Here is a 14,331-nt window from a genome sequence, read left to right as displayed (position 1 = left end):
AAAGCATCTAGTGATGTGCGAGAGCACAGGCCATTTTTGGAATAAAGAGAAAAGTAATAATATAATATATAAAGGAGATGAATTGACAGAGAGCCAGTGAGAGAGAAGGGGAGGGAGAGAGACTGAGAGAGAGAGCAGGAGAGTAAGTGAGGGAGTGTGTATGAGAGAGAGAGAGAGAGAGAGAGAGAGAGAGAGAGAAATGAGGTTATAGTGGTAGGGGTAAGTAATGTTGATCTGACACAGTGCAGAGCTGCCACTTGATAGGTCATTATATCATTCTGTTTCACACAGGTACATGACTGCAGGCTTTCTGACTGAGCTGAAAAACAGAACTAATTCAGTGTTATTCAAGACAGCCTGTTTATGGGTGCATCTCCTGACCTGTCCTTAATCCCATCATGTTCTAGAAATCAAGAGAGCATAACGTTTCCTGTCAGGATCCTTAAAATTATAATTTATCCAGTCAGCATGCGCATGCAGCACTGCGTATTCTACTCAGCATCTGTTCACTTAAAACTCTACGGTGGACAAGAAAATGATGCAGAGTCAAAATACACAAGCATGCAGCTTTGTACCATGAATAGAAATGGCCTCTACCTTTTGTACACTATAGTGTTGCAGAAGATGAGAGTGGAAGGAAATAACTGTTTGGTTACTTTGGATTTAATATATGCAGTATTGGGGGAAATCAACACAGGTAGTAAACAGCAGAATGGCAAGTAGAGTATGAGATAGAACAAGAACTGGCAAGTCTTCTTTTAAAAAATGTTGGGCTTCATATTGCCAAGTTTTCTTCAATAAAGTGCTGGCATTACGTAGTAATCGAAGCAATGATAGTGAGTAGATGTAAACAGATACAGTCAGACGCAAAAGTTTGGGCACCCCTGACAATTTCCTTGATTTTTATATATAAATATTTGGGTGTTTGGATCAGCAATTTCATTTCTATCAAACAAATGAAGGACACCGTAATATTTCAGTGGTGAAACGAGGTTTAGTGATTACAAGAAAATGTGCCAAGGTGCATAAATTTGGGCACTCAAAAAGAAAAATCACAATCTTTGTTTTCAGGTCATTTGAGAGTTGTTTTGAGGCCTCCAGGTTGCCACTCTTCAAAGAGAACAACAACTTGTAATAGAGGGTATGCGTTGATGTTACTTTTCCATGTGACCATGCCGGAACTCGCCCTGTTGAGTGGCAAAACATTCAACAAAATGGCTGGTTTTCATTGCGCCTGCTTCGAGAAATGGCAGTAAAACTATTATCAGCTTAAATTGAATTTAGTTGGCATTAACAATGACATTAACAACTTGCCAAACAACTAGTAGTCTGTTGACATTGGCATATGATCACCCATTGCTTTTCCTGACATATATGTTTGTCTTGCCTAACACTATTAAACCATCCCACCTTTGTAGAACACAAGGCTCATCATAATGGATGTTTTTTGAAGAAAGCACACTGACAAAACTTTGCAATTACACAGAATAAGGGTATTCATTGGTGTATTCTAATAGGATTTTTTATCCCAAAATTGTACATACCTGACATATGGCTACTGCTATTGCACAATTGTGTGTTCCAATTAATAATTGCTAAGTAGTTACAGGTATTCAAATCAACAAAATGACAAGGGGTGCCCAAATGTATGCACCAGTCTAATTTCGTTTTGATGCATATTGCACATTTTCTGTTAATTCAATAAACCTCATTTCACTACTGAAATATTACTTCAGTTATTTGTTAGATCAAAATAAAATTGCTGATTCAAACACCCAAAATGAAAATCATGGACTCTAAACTAAACTCCAACACAGTAGACTTCATGAACTTCTTCACTAACAAAATTGTGGTTATTAGTGAAAATATTGAAGCTATGCAAGCAACCACCATTTTACCCAATAGTACACTGAACACTAGATTACCACATCTACAACTTTTTGTGCTTTAAAGCTACTACAATAGAGGAGCGCTCACAATTAATAAAATCATCCAAATCATCATCGTGTATAGTAGTATCAAAAAATGAACTTTCGCCTTTGTCAGTTTTACTTAATCTTTTCATATTGTGATTACTTAAAAAATTAATTTAACAATGTGAACTTAATTTAATTGAGTTTATTCAATAAAAAAGGTGTGTCTTTTCAGCTTTACTTAAAAATTATTTGTTCAGCCAACATAACAGTGTTGTGTAAAATTAACAGATTAATAAAACCAATACAGACTGGCATCTCATTGGCTAATGATGTTGCAGTGTATTATGGGTAATTGTTGTTGTTCTGGCACCCTCTTGCAGAAGTGTAGCACCATTAGATAGGTACCTGTGGCCAACTATGAGTGAATTAACTTGTTCTGATATATTATTAGAACAGAAACACAAATTAATGGTTTGAAATGTAACATTTCATTTCAAATATATTTGTGATGTACTTGATAAGTTATAATTAAGAGGCTTATATGATTAGTTGTATTAAGCAGCTGCACTATGATTGATTGGTTGATTGATTCAGTGTTAAGGAGTTATTAAGCCCGGAATACACTGCACGATTTTTGTCCTCTTATAAGATCATTACCTTATCACACTGTGCGACATGTATCGTTTAAACTCGGGTACGAGAGGCATGTAGACTGTACGATGATGACACGGAAGCATCGGCGGCTGCGTCACACGTTGCGCAACGTCACCAGCATGCGCTCGTGGTAAACAAATACCGGCGCGCAGGTCGTAGCAGCAAACACACTGTGCGGTGATCATGCCGAATTTCTGACACTGCCAGAAAACCATCGCAGGCCACCCCTGGACGCAAGACCGGGAAAACGGCCGTCCCCAAACCCCCATCACTGCACGACATAGGACCACCAACGAAGAGCCACGATCACAGAAATCGCGACGATAGTTTCACGATGATCTTTCGTCTGGGACCGCCAATTATCGTGCAGTGTATCCCGGGCTTTAGATAACTCCTTAACACTGAATCAATCAACCAATCAATCATAGTGCAGCTGCTTAATACAACTAATAGCCGTTAGCCTGGTTTAGATTGTATTTACCATCCGTCATCACTTTGTTTATTTAAATAATAAAAAAATATGTCACTCTCTGGTTAAATTCTGTGTACCGCAGGGATCAGTTCTGGGTCCTTTCCTTTTCTGGTTATATGTTACCTCTAGGAGACATTATCAGGAAACATAACATACGTTTTCACAGCTATGCAGATGATACCCAGATTTACATCTTCTCACATCCTAGTGAAACCCACCAGTTTTCTAAGCTAACAGCCTGTATTAGTGATATTCGTGACTGGATGGCAAATAACTTTCATATGCTAAACTCCAATAAGACAGAGATACTTATTATTGAACTGAAAACGCTGTATACAAAATGTGTCAGATTACAAGTGCCAATCAGAACCTAAGTGTGATGTTTGACAGCAAACTATCTTTCGAAAGACATATCCCCAACGTCTGCCGCACAGCATTCTTCCATCTTAGAAATACCTAAAAAAATATGCCATATGCTGTCTGCATTTACAACAATGGGCGCGCTTTGAATACACACAGAATACTAGTTTTCCTCTTCTACTTTGTACTTTGTGATCAACAAACAGTGCCGGCTGGTGACTTTTTTTGAGGGCGCACAATGCTAAGTTCGTCACAACATGTATGTAGCCCGTCATGTGTGTGGTCCGTAATTTCAAAATATTTGTTTTGCGCTTTGAGAGACCATATGTGCATCACGTGTACTGCCAAAATAAGTGCCTGCTGCAGATGCGTCTAAAGGGTATGATAAAAGAGATGATTGCATTCGCCAGATACTCACATAATCTCATGCGTAATCAGGGTTTAATGTTAAGGGAGTGTCTTGCGTGTATTTCGTGAACATGAGCAGTGTTTCCCCTAGGTTTACAGCTTTGGGGAGGGGGGTTGGTTGGGTAGGTATATATAGGTATGTATATTATTGCTCATTCATTGTTCGTCAATGTTAGTTAATAAATTTATATGATAAACAAATTTTAAAATATGCATTTGTTGGAGAGAATAATCCTGTTTTTTATTATTATCTGTTCTGCTGTCAGACATAAAACAAGTCGACTATAGAGTAGTGAGTAAACACGATGCAGTCACACCTTGAGTTTAATCCAACCAGCTGTTCCTTTAACTCTGCTGAAATCCTGATATATAAACTCGATTTATAATTGTCTGACAACATAACATACATTTACATTGAAGCCTTACTGCTGTTTTCTCATCATGTCTTTTTGTGTTATGAGCTTTTTTATTTCAAATGTGAGTTTTATTGTATGTTGCGTACAGGGCTTGACAATAACTAGTGGCTAGTTGTTTTCCAAAGTTACTACCCACTCAGCATTTTCACTGGCCACAATTTTGTTGCTGGTAAAATACATTTTATATGATTAAACTTGACTATGGCATCCTAAAATGACTTTGAGTAATTGTACTCGATTTAGCTAGATTAGATGCAGATTGACTTTCAAATGCAGACTGACCACCCAAGTTAAGACTACATTATTTAGCTGTTAATATCAGTATAGATCATATCATATATTTAGGTGCATGAAAAACATGCTAGAAAGGCAAAAATAGATTAACTTTAAATTAATATATTAACAGTGGAGCGCAGTGTAGAAGATTAACTAAAAAGATAAACACAAAAACCCTAGACAAACAATTGAAATATTTATTAACAACAGCAGGTCAATTTATATGCTTGATCATGGTTTCTGTTAAAAGTTATTTAAGACTTCAAATTGCAAATGTCGAGAGGGTATTATTTTTGCACAAAGTAGCCTACATTAAAATGATGCGCGAACCTCCCCACTTGTGGGTTTCCTTTGATTTGGGATAAAACTGGGACGTGTGCATTCAGGTATGCGCTATGAATTTCTCTCCGCTCTTGCCCAGAGAGTGTGCACGCACTTTAAATCTCTTCAGTCACTTCCATGCAATTGTTTTATCCTTCCCAAAGTGTGCGTGTATGCGCTCAGACTGCGACCCGTGCATTCGCAAATCCATCAGCTTTTGCACTCTCTCTGGTAAAAAGTTAGCGCTTGGTCCGCAATGCGAGCCTCCGCTTCATCGTGCGCGCGTCTCAGTACGTTGCGCTGGGTGCAGGGAGTGCTCATGGGAGTTGTAGTTTCCCAGTGTCATTGCGCATTGTTTATAATTTCACATAACTTTTAAGAAAACTACAATTAAAAAAAATATTCAACCAGCCAAAGTGGCTAGTGGGATTGGCTGTCTTACCCGCCACAGCCAAAATCTACCTGCATTTGGCGGGTGTTAATGTCAAGCCCTGGTCGCATAGCCTAATAGCGCAGACAAATCAATGCAAATTCAGAAATATGACAGCATACACTGTTACTGTTACACAGAGTTATAGCATATAGCAACTGTACAGCATGATAGAGAGGGAGAGAATGCGCGCGTGTGTGTGGGTAAACACAGTCACCTTTTCAGTTATGAGGCGTGCGCTGCACGCAACATGACAGAGCGCGCATTCAGTGAATTAAGCCGAACAGTAAAATATAAATGTGCGCACCCAATTGGATAATTTTAAACGCGCAAACACAGACAAAAAGACATGCCATCGTAGAAATATAATAAATAACATATTACTTGAGGGCTGTTTAGTTTGTTTAATGAAATAACAAATTGTTATAAAGAAAATCAAATAAAATTAGGGTTGCAGCTATCGACTCTTTTTGTAATCGATTAATCTAGCACTGAATTGATCGATTCATCGAGTAATCGGATAATTTTTTGTGTGTGTTTTAAACACCCAAAACAAATAATGCATAAGGAAAATGACTTGGCTGTAAAATGTTCAAGCATTTGGCTTTTATTTCTAAAAAAAACCCAGAGGTATTTGGCTCCAAGAAATAAGTCTATTTATTTCAATGTTTTACCCATTTAGTGTTTATAAGTGCCAGTGCCAACAATTAAACACTTTAATTTATTAATATGCACAACAGGTTTCATGCTGTAATCTAGCCCTGACATCAAAGTAAATATCTGGTTTATGTACATTACTACACCTGCAGCATTTACCATTAGGCTTTTAACATATAATATATCATTTCTGGGGTGAGCCTATTTGCTATGGTAACAACCTGTGTGTGCACACGTGCTGTGCGTGAGGAAGAGTGACACCTCAGTCAGACGTTCAGTTGCTTCATTGCATTTTGGTACTGCAGAAATACATACATTCATTTTCAATAGAACGTTGCATTTGGTTTGCATCACTTGCATTGCGGTGCATTTTAGGTTAAGAATCCATTCGAAAAATCACATCATCACGTGCCGCTGAATACAGTGAATGCATGCTGAAATTATTGTTGCGTGGCTACATAAAAGTTTAAGCATATGTGATGCATTGCGCGATCGGTCTGACTCGCGTGAGAGAGAATAACTTCCTTATGCTAAACTCCAATAAGACAGAGATTATTATTATTGAACAAAATATGTCAGATTACAAGTTGCATATGATTGCACTGTGGTGCTGTTTTTTGGTACACACACCTGTAGTGCATGCGTGTGTGTGAAGGGGTTCTTTTTTAATCTATACTCTCCTGCAATTAAACGTGAATACATTTACTACTTAAAAACATCAAAGCTAAACATCATATCTAGTCAAACTGCATAACGACATCGCTACAAATACAGTATGGGATTAAAATCAGCGGAAGCTACGTTACCTTGTTTCATCGACGCTTGGTGAAACAACAGTGGATGTTTTCAGTTCAGATGCTGAATGTAATGATAATGTAATGATCCCAAACTTTAGACAGTCTCTCTCTGCCGTTTATGGACATATTCGCTCCGCCATCGCGCCAACTAAATTCAAAATGTACCACGTGCTATGATGTGCTTCAGATCTCGGTGCATGTAGTGCACGTCATAGGAATTTAACGAGGCTTCGAGGCAGAATTTTTGCCTCGAGGGATTTTTTGAATCGAGTAAATCGAGTAACTCGATGAATCGTTTCAGCCCTAAATAAAATATACTTGACCTTCAAGGGGGGCGGGTCGAGCCGTTAGGAGGGTGGGGCGCCCCCCTTATATAATGGTAGGGGAAACACTGATGAGCGCCTCTTTTATCATAAACGGTTTTGACGCGTGTGCAGCGGGCACTTATTTTGACAGAACACGAGATACCCACAGGATCTCTCGACACGCAGGACACATAATTTAGAAAAGGGAACCACACACATGATACTCCGAACACTTATTTTGAATTAGCGCCCCTCGGATGAGGAGTCACGAGCCACCACTGTCAACAAACAAACAAAAACAAAATAATAATTTGATGGCATTAATAAACCTGTGATGGTTTTCTGTGGCGGGGAAGAAAAGTAAGACATCAAAATCTAAACATTTACTTGAGAGGCACTCGGGCGAAGAAAAAATGCTGGCTGTTGTTTGTTCTCACACGACAGCATTAAGCTTCTGTCATGCTAACACATTGACCCCAGGGGATCTTATGAAAAACTTTCCATTATTTTACTCAAAGTTAATGAAAATCGAGCAAGACCAAATCATTTTACAGCTTATCGCTGTCAAAAAAGTTCAGCGCCGACGTCTCAACAATGACAGCAGCAATGACAATGTTCTTAATATGACAAAGTAAGTATTTTAATTAATGCTATTCATGTTTTTTTAATCAGTGTATACCACTAGTCAGCTAAATGAATATAATTTTTATGTCATATGTCGATCAACTTATTTTGTTCCTTCAATAACTTTTATTGATTCAATAGATTTATAGCATTTTGGGAAAAAAACTTTATTGTAATTTGCAGAACAAATAATCTGTTTTTATAATAAATCTTTGAAACTTAAATTGTGCATTTGACATTTTTATGTTATTTTAACCTAAAGATGCTATGTGAACGTTTGTAACAGAAAATAGTGGTTTTCATCTTGTCACTTTCATGGTATAGAAAACACATTTTTACCCAAGTTAGTCAAAATGGATTTATTGTGTTTTGGAAGCAAACTCTTAGCCTAGGTTTCCTCATGCTGCCTTGCGCGCAAATTTATTTACACTGCAAGTCTAGCATGGAAACCATGGACCAATTTTTCCCTGAAATCGGGAACCAATCACAGAATGGGGAGGGGGCAGCAAGATGATGACGATGTCCATGCGACACACCGAAGCAGTTTTGTTTATCCAACACAGCAGCAGACGCAAAGTTACTTTTCGATGCACCCTTAGATAGTGTTCTAAGTAGTTTTGAACGCAAGTTTCTTTTTTAAAAAGAGCAACTTTTAGCGTTATACAATTTCATATCCAAGAAGGATGTGTGGATATGGCAAGACATGTTAGCCACGGAATTTTATAGGACCAACCTGCTAGGCATCGTCGTCGACAAAGTCCATTTAACTTATAAATGGTAAGTGGTATTTATTAATATCATATTGTTATTATGCCTGTATCCTACCTACAGTGCCACTAAGTTGTGTTGCTTTTCAATATCAATATACAGCTACCAGTTTAGTTGCATAGCTTTCAGCTAGTGTGCACACGTACCCGATAAAACGCTTGAATTTATGTCTCTCTACATACGTCATCTGGTATAATTTAAACATTTGGCTATGAGCTACGTACAGACGCATTTGATAGACATTCGTAGCGCCCAATAAATGGCTCTGGGCATTCGAAAAAGACGCCTCAAATACGAGAAAATGAACATGTGGTTCCCAGACCACGTCTCATTCTCTATGGGACTGGTCTGGTGTTACCCAGGCTACCAAACTCTTCAAATATTGCCTGATTTAACACACACCCACACACTCTTCCTTTTTAAGGCATCAGGCCACTTTTAATTGGTCATTGTTAGGATAAAGACAGAGGTCAAAATAATGTTAACAATTTTATAATGATAACAATCTTTTGTATTGTCTCAGGAGAGAAAAGCATATACACACAAGCAGTATATATTTCTGGATGACCCTGATCTCTTTGAAATCTTCCTATAAATGAAATTTCTTTGATAGACCTTGATAGTAAAATAGTGCTATGATGGATGTGACCCACAAGATGAAAAAACACTGAAGGTCTAAACTGGTAAAAACAGCACACACACACAATACACTTATGACTCACCCAAACCATCGTCGACAAGGTACCGATCCCTCGCATAAAGTACAGAGTCCAGCATTGATTCAAACAACAGGAAGTAACCCTAAGACAAAATAGGGTAAAAATCTGTTTAATGTTTATGGACAGAAACACAAAAGGCCCAACATAGTACGTTTTATAGAATATATAATATATCGGACTTGCAATTTGCATTACGGCCATACAGTATATCAGCAAAAGGTGATGCCATATGGACTCAAAGTGGTGTCTAGGGTTTCAAGATTAAGACAAAAATCCAAATAGTTGATTATTACCCTTGAATTGTAGATGCGATTATTGATGTTGATTATTAGAATTTATTAAAGTATGTTACATATGTTACAAACTCCTGAAATACTTGAACTACTTGTATTGCTTTAAGGTGTCAATGGTCAACACATTGAAAAAATACACATATTCACAGTACCATTCAACAATTTAGGGAAACTTTATTTTCTTCCACCTTTTACATTGAATGATGACAAGAGAAATTTTTTTACAAATTCTGTGTCTTGAGGAGGGCTTGACATTAACACCCGCCAACCCGCCAAATGCGGGTAGATTTCGGCTGTGGCGGGTAACACTATCCTACTAACACAACCAATCCCACTAGCCACTTTGGCAGATTGAATATAATTTTATAATTGTAGTTTTCTTAAAAGTTATGCGAAATGATAAACAATGCGCAATGCGACACTGGGAAACTACTCCCATGAGCACTCTGCACCCAGCTCTGTCTGATGAAGAGCCTGCGTGCTCGAAACGTAACCTGATGCCATGCACTGTTTTTAAATAATAAATATTTTTGATACTTTTGGAGCTTTGGTGTCGTCGACTTTGCATTACTTTACCACTCTGCACCCAGCGCAACGCACAGAGATCGTTTGTTGAGACGAGTGCGTGATCAGCGGAGCATTGCGGACCAAAGCGCCACCTTCCAGAGAGCGTGCGAGAGCTGATGGATTTGCAAATGCACAAGAGGACACAGTCTGAGCGCATACACACTTCGGGAAAGATAAAACAATTGCATGGAAGTGATTGAAGAGAAATTGCATGCACAATCTCAGGGCAAGAGCGGAGAGAAACTCAGCGCATACCTGAATGCACACGAAATCAAAGGAAACCCGCCAGAGCATTATTTTAATGTAGGCAAGTCTGGGCAACAATTATGCCCTCTCGACATTTGTCATTAAAGAGTAACTAAACCCTAAACCAACTTTTTTTAGTTAATGATCTGTAAGAATGGGGCTTTATTAGTGCTGTTCATTGATTTTAGTAACTTTTTTGACATTTGGATATAAAGTGTTTTAATACTAAAATATATGGTGTAAAAACGTCTGAGTGCTGCCCTCTTCAGGTTGAATTGTGGCCATTGCAGTTGGATTTTCCTATTGGATGTTGGGTCCAAAAAATACCTCGTGAAGTAAGCAGGTTCAAGCTTACCACACCCTTGTTACGATCTCACCACACACTTGATACAAGCTTAGTTCGTCCCCTCTATCTCCGTTGGGATCTGCCCACTTTTCTCGCATTTTTCAAATATTGCCAGTGGGTGGAGTCAGGATCTGACCAGGGGTTAAGTTACTCTTTAAAAGTCTTAAATCACTTTTAACAGAAACCACGATCAAGCTTATAAAATACAACCTGCATAAACGTTGACAGTAAAATTCATGTACATTTCTTGACAGTATTTACTGCTGTAGTTAATAAATATTTAAAGCAGTTATCGAGGGGTTTTGTGTTAATCTTTTCAGTTAATCTTCTCCACCCCTGCTCCACTTTTAATATATTAATTCAAAGTTAATATATTTATGCCTTACTAGCATGTTTTTCAGTGGTGGACAGTAATGAAGTTAATGTAATTCGTTACTGTACTTAAGTAGTTTTTTCGCGTATCTGTACTATACTCAAGTACTTTTATTTTGGGAGACTTTTACTTTACTACATTTTAAAGTCAAATATCTTACTTTTTACTCCACTACATTTAAAAAAAATCGGTCGTTCCTTTTTATTTATCAGTGAATAAAAAACGTAACTGGGCAAACTAAAGCTGCACAAAAAAAAACTAAGATGCACACGTGATGCGTCAAACCACCAATCAGGGTACAGCATGCGCTTGAACTTGTTTTGGTTGCCGCGCTGTTTCACGTAAGCTACGCGAGTCACGCGAGTGCAGCAGCCAGCCAATGCATCGTTTGGAGAATGAAACTGCATTCAAAAACAACGGAGGAGATAGCTGACCCGTCACAACAACAATGGCCTTATTTACGCGAGTTTTTTTAAGTCCTTGAATAAAAGAACGAGTCTTTCGTGTCTTCTCTGCCTGCCTTGAAACTGTGCTATTTCGTTTTAAAAGAATACTCTTTCAAATCTAAGGAAACGCGTAGAGGTAAGCCATTTTTATTCTGGTTATATTTTTAAATGAGCAATCTTAACAGTAGCTTGCAGAAAACTGTTAATTGTGTTGCTAAAATATATACGACGTTATCATGAATGAACTTTAAGCTATGCAGGCTGAAGCTATTTTTAGCCGTATAGTTAGCTGTTTCACTTAAGTTCATTGTATTTGAAGCTCAGTGCTCTGTTATTTTGAAATCACAATTAATCACTATCAACACTGTTGTAAAATATAAATGACATTTTGACTAGCCATGCAGTGTATGATGCTTAAACAGGCAGGTGGAGTGCTCCCTATTAACTGAGATTGTTATTAATATTTTCAAAAGTTTTGCTTCCAAAATATATAAATACATTTAATTATGTATTACAATATACATATGACATGCTAAAGCACATGAAACGTTTCTGAAATTATATTCTGTAAGGCTTGTTTTATTTGTCAAAGAAAGGGACACTGATTTCTAGATAACGTTATGTATTTAATGTTTTGAAAACTATTGTGAACCTGTGCTTAAGTCAAGTTTTTATTACACTTAAACTGTTAAATTATTAAACAAATAAATCTTGAAATGAGACTTACTGCTCTCAAATCCTGTTATTTCATTTGATGCTAAAGGGAATTTTTTGTTTTTAAGGTTTTAGGCTTATGATAATTTTAATAGACATCAGTGTCTGATTTATTAATGTCCTTTTATTAATTGATTGAGTTTTGTGACAAAAATGATACGGCCATAATAAATCACAGTACTTTTGTACTTAAGTACATTTTGAGGCAGATACTTTTGTACTTTTACTCAAGTAAAAATTTTAAGCAAGTACTTCTACTTTTACTTAGTAATATTTTACCCTGGGTATCTTTACTTTTACTCAAGTACACGATTTGTGTAATTCGTCTACCACTGATGTTTTTCATGCACCTTAATATATGATATGATCTATACTGATATACCTGGTATATCAGCTATTAAATTTTGTTTTAATTAGGTTGGTCAGACTGCATTTGAAATTCAATCTGCATCTAATTTAGCTAAACCAAGTAAATTTGCTTAAATTAAAGTTATTTTAGGATGCCAAAGTCAAGTTTAATCATATAAAATGTATTTTACCAGCAACAAAATTGTGGCCAGTGAAAATGCTGAGTGGCTAGTAACTTTGGAAAACAACTAGCCATGGCTGGTAAGCAAAAAAGTTAACGTCAAGCCCTGGTCTTGAGGTTTTAGCCTGAGATGTTTTAGAAACAGAATTGAAGAAGTTTATATTTGTTAAAAGCTCTTAAGGACACACTAACATACACGTAAGGAATAATTGAAGAGAGGCCGTTGAATAATTTGAAAATAATGCACACCCAAGGTGGTAATGCGGCACGACGCGAAGCAGACAAACATTGCTCCGGTGAATAAAGCACTCAACAGCCCGTGGTATAACCTAGATTAATTAATGCTTCTGATTTGCCACTGTAAACACACAGAAATGAACGCAGGTAGATAGCAGTAATCACTGCTTTTGAAGATTATGTAATCGCCGCACCTATATTTGTTATTGCAATTGCAATAAATTTTTAATAAATTGTGCAGCCCTAGTGGTGCTAATATTTTGGTATACTGTACTCATACTGCTTTAGATTTAGGCTAAGAAATTAGGAATTTTTTTAAATCTAGGATCAGAAAATATTGTGAATGGACTAGCATGGCGGCACCTTTGGCAGGCGCTAATCAGATTGTACTTGAAATGAAAATGTAAAAATCTTTTAGGACTAATGTTTGCCATTAAATGTTTCCTTTTAACAACTTTCCTCTCCTTTTTATCACAAACATACATCCAAAAACATGAGAAAAGAAAACCTCTGGATTTATGTCAGCTCACCAAAACCATCTTTAAACATGAATGGCTGCTGTAGCCTCTTGTTTTATTGCTCTGACCCCTGACTGACACCAGTTTTGCATGAGTAGTTGGTACATCACTCCCTGAATTATTCTATTACTGCAGCTGTGGCCACATCTTGTTGACCTAAATGTGGACAGCTGCACAGACAGTGATCAGTAACACAAAGCCACTTCGTTTGTGCGCAAAGTAATCTAAAACAGAGGCATAATCAATTACAGGAGACAGATGTGATTAATGAACCACGGATTAGGGGCAACATGTTTCATCTGCAAAGTTTCTCGTGCCTAGCTGGTGCAAGAATTTACTTTTAAGTATTATAGGTAAACTATGAAAATTATCTGTATATGTATGACTGTAGGTTTTTACCAGAGATATCTATACCATGTCTATAGCATGTGATTCACAAGTGTTTTCAGTTCATTAACAGAGACATGAAGCACCATTTTTTTATTCAAATGTTTTAGCACTATTTAGCCAATTATGTGTTTTTACCGAACTTTAGAAGAGAAAAAATACGGACTTAAATCGGCTTTTTGACACACAGTGATGAAAACGCGGTTTAAGTGGCTGTAATTTATATATTCACGCCGGAGCCTGAAGAGACATCACTCTCCACTCCACTCCATGCCGTCCCGCGACTCCCGCCCCTCCGTGCTCTGTTTGTTTAGTAACAATAACAGTAACATGTAAACGTGTGTGTGTGTGTGTGTGTGTGTGTGTGTGTGTGTGTGTGTGTGTCGGCGCGCCACGCTCTCTCGTTAACGGCACATAACGTTAAGTAACATTGTTTGAAATTTAACTTGTCCAGTCGGACAACTAATTTTCTCTTACACAAAAAATCCACAATCCGCGGACAAGCCTTAATGTCGAGCCCTGTATATATATGTAATTTTATAGAATATTCAA

General features: G+C 37.4%; 1 protein-coding gene across 4 annotated transcripts in view; it reads right to left on the bottom strand.

Annotated features, from left to right (window-relative positions):
* Positions 1-14,331, bottom strand: part of prmt3 (protein arginine methyltransferase 3) — a 153,289-nt gene that overhangs the window by 55,681 nt on the left and 83,277 nt on the right. For all 4 annotated transcript variants that reach the window (XM_055195895.2, XM_055195888.2, XM_055195889.2 and 1 more), the window contains exon 11: positions 9,127-9,205. In XM_055195895.2, the coding sequence (XP_055051870.1) occupies positions 9,127-9,205 (79 nt within the window). The remainder of the gene's footprint in view (positions 1-9,126; positions 9,206-14,331) is intronic.

This window comes from Misgurnus anguillicaudatus, chromosome 21 (assembly GCF_027580225.2).
Source record: "Misgurnus anguillicaudatus chromosome 21, ASM2758022v2, whole genome shotgun sequence".
Lineage (NCBI taxonomy): Eukaryota > Metazoa > Chordata > Actinopteri > Cypriniformes > Cobitidae > Misgurnus > Misgurnus anguillicaudatus.
This window is presented reverse-complemented; position numbering and strand designations above follow the sequence as displayed.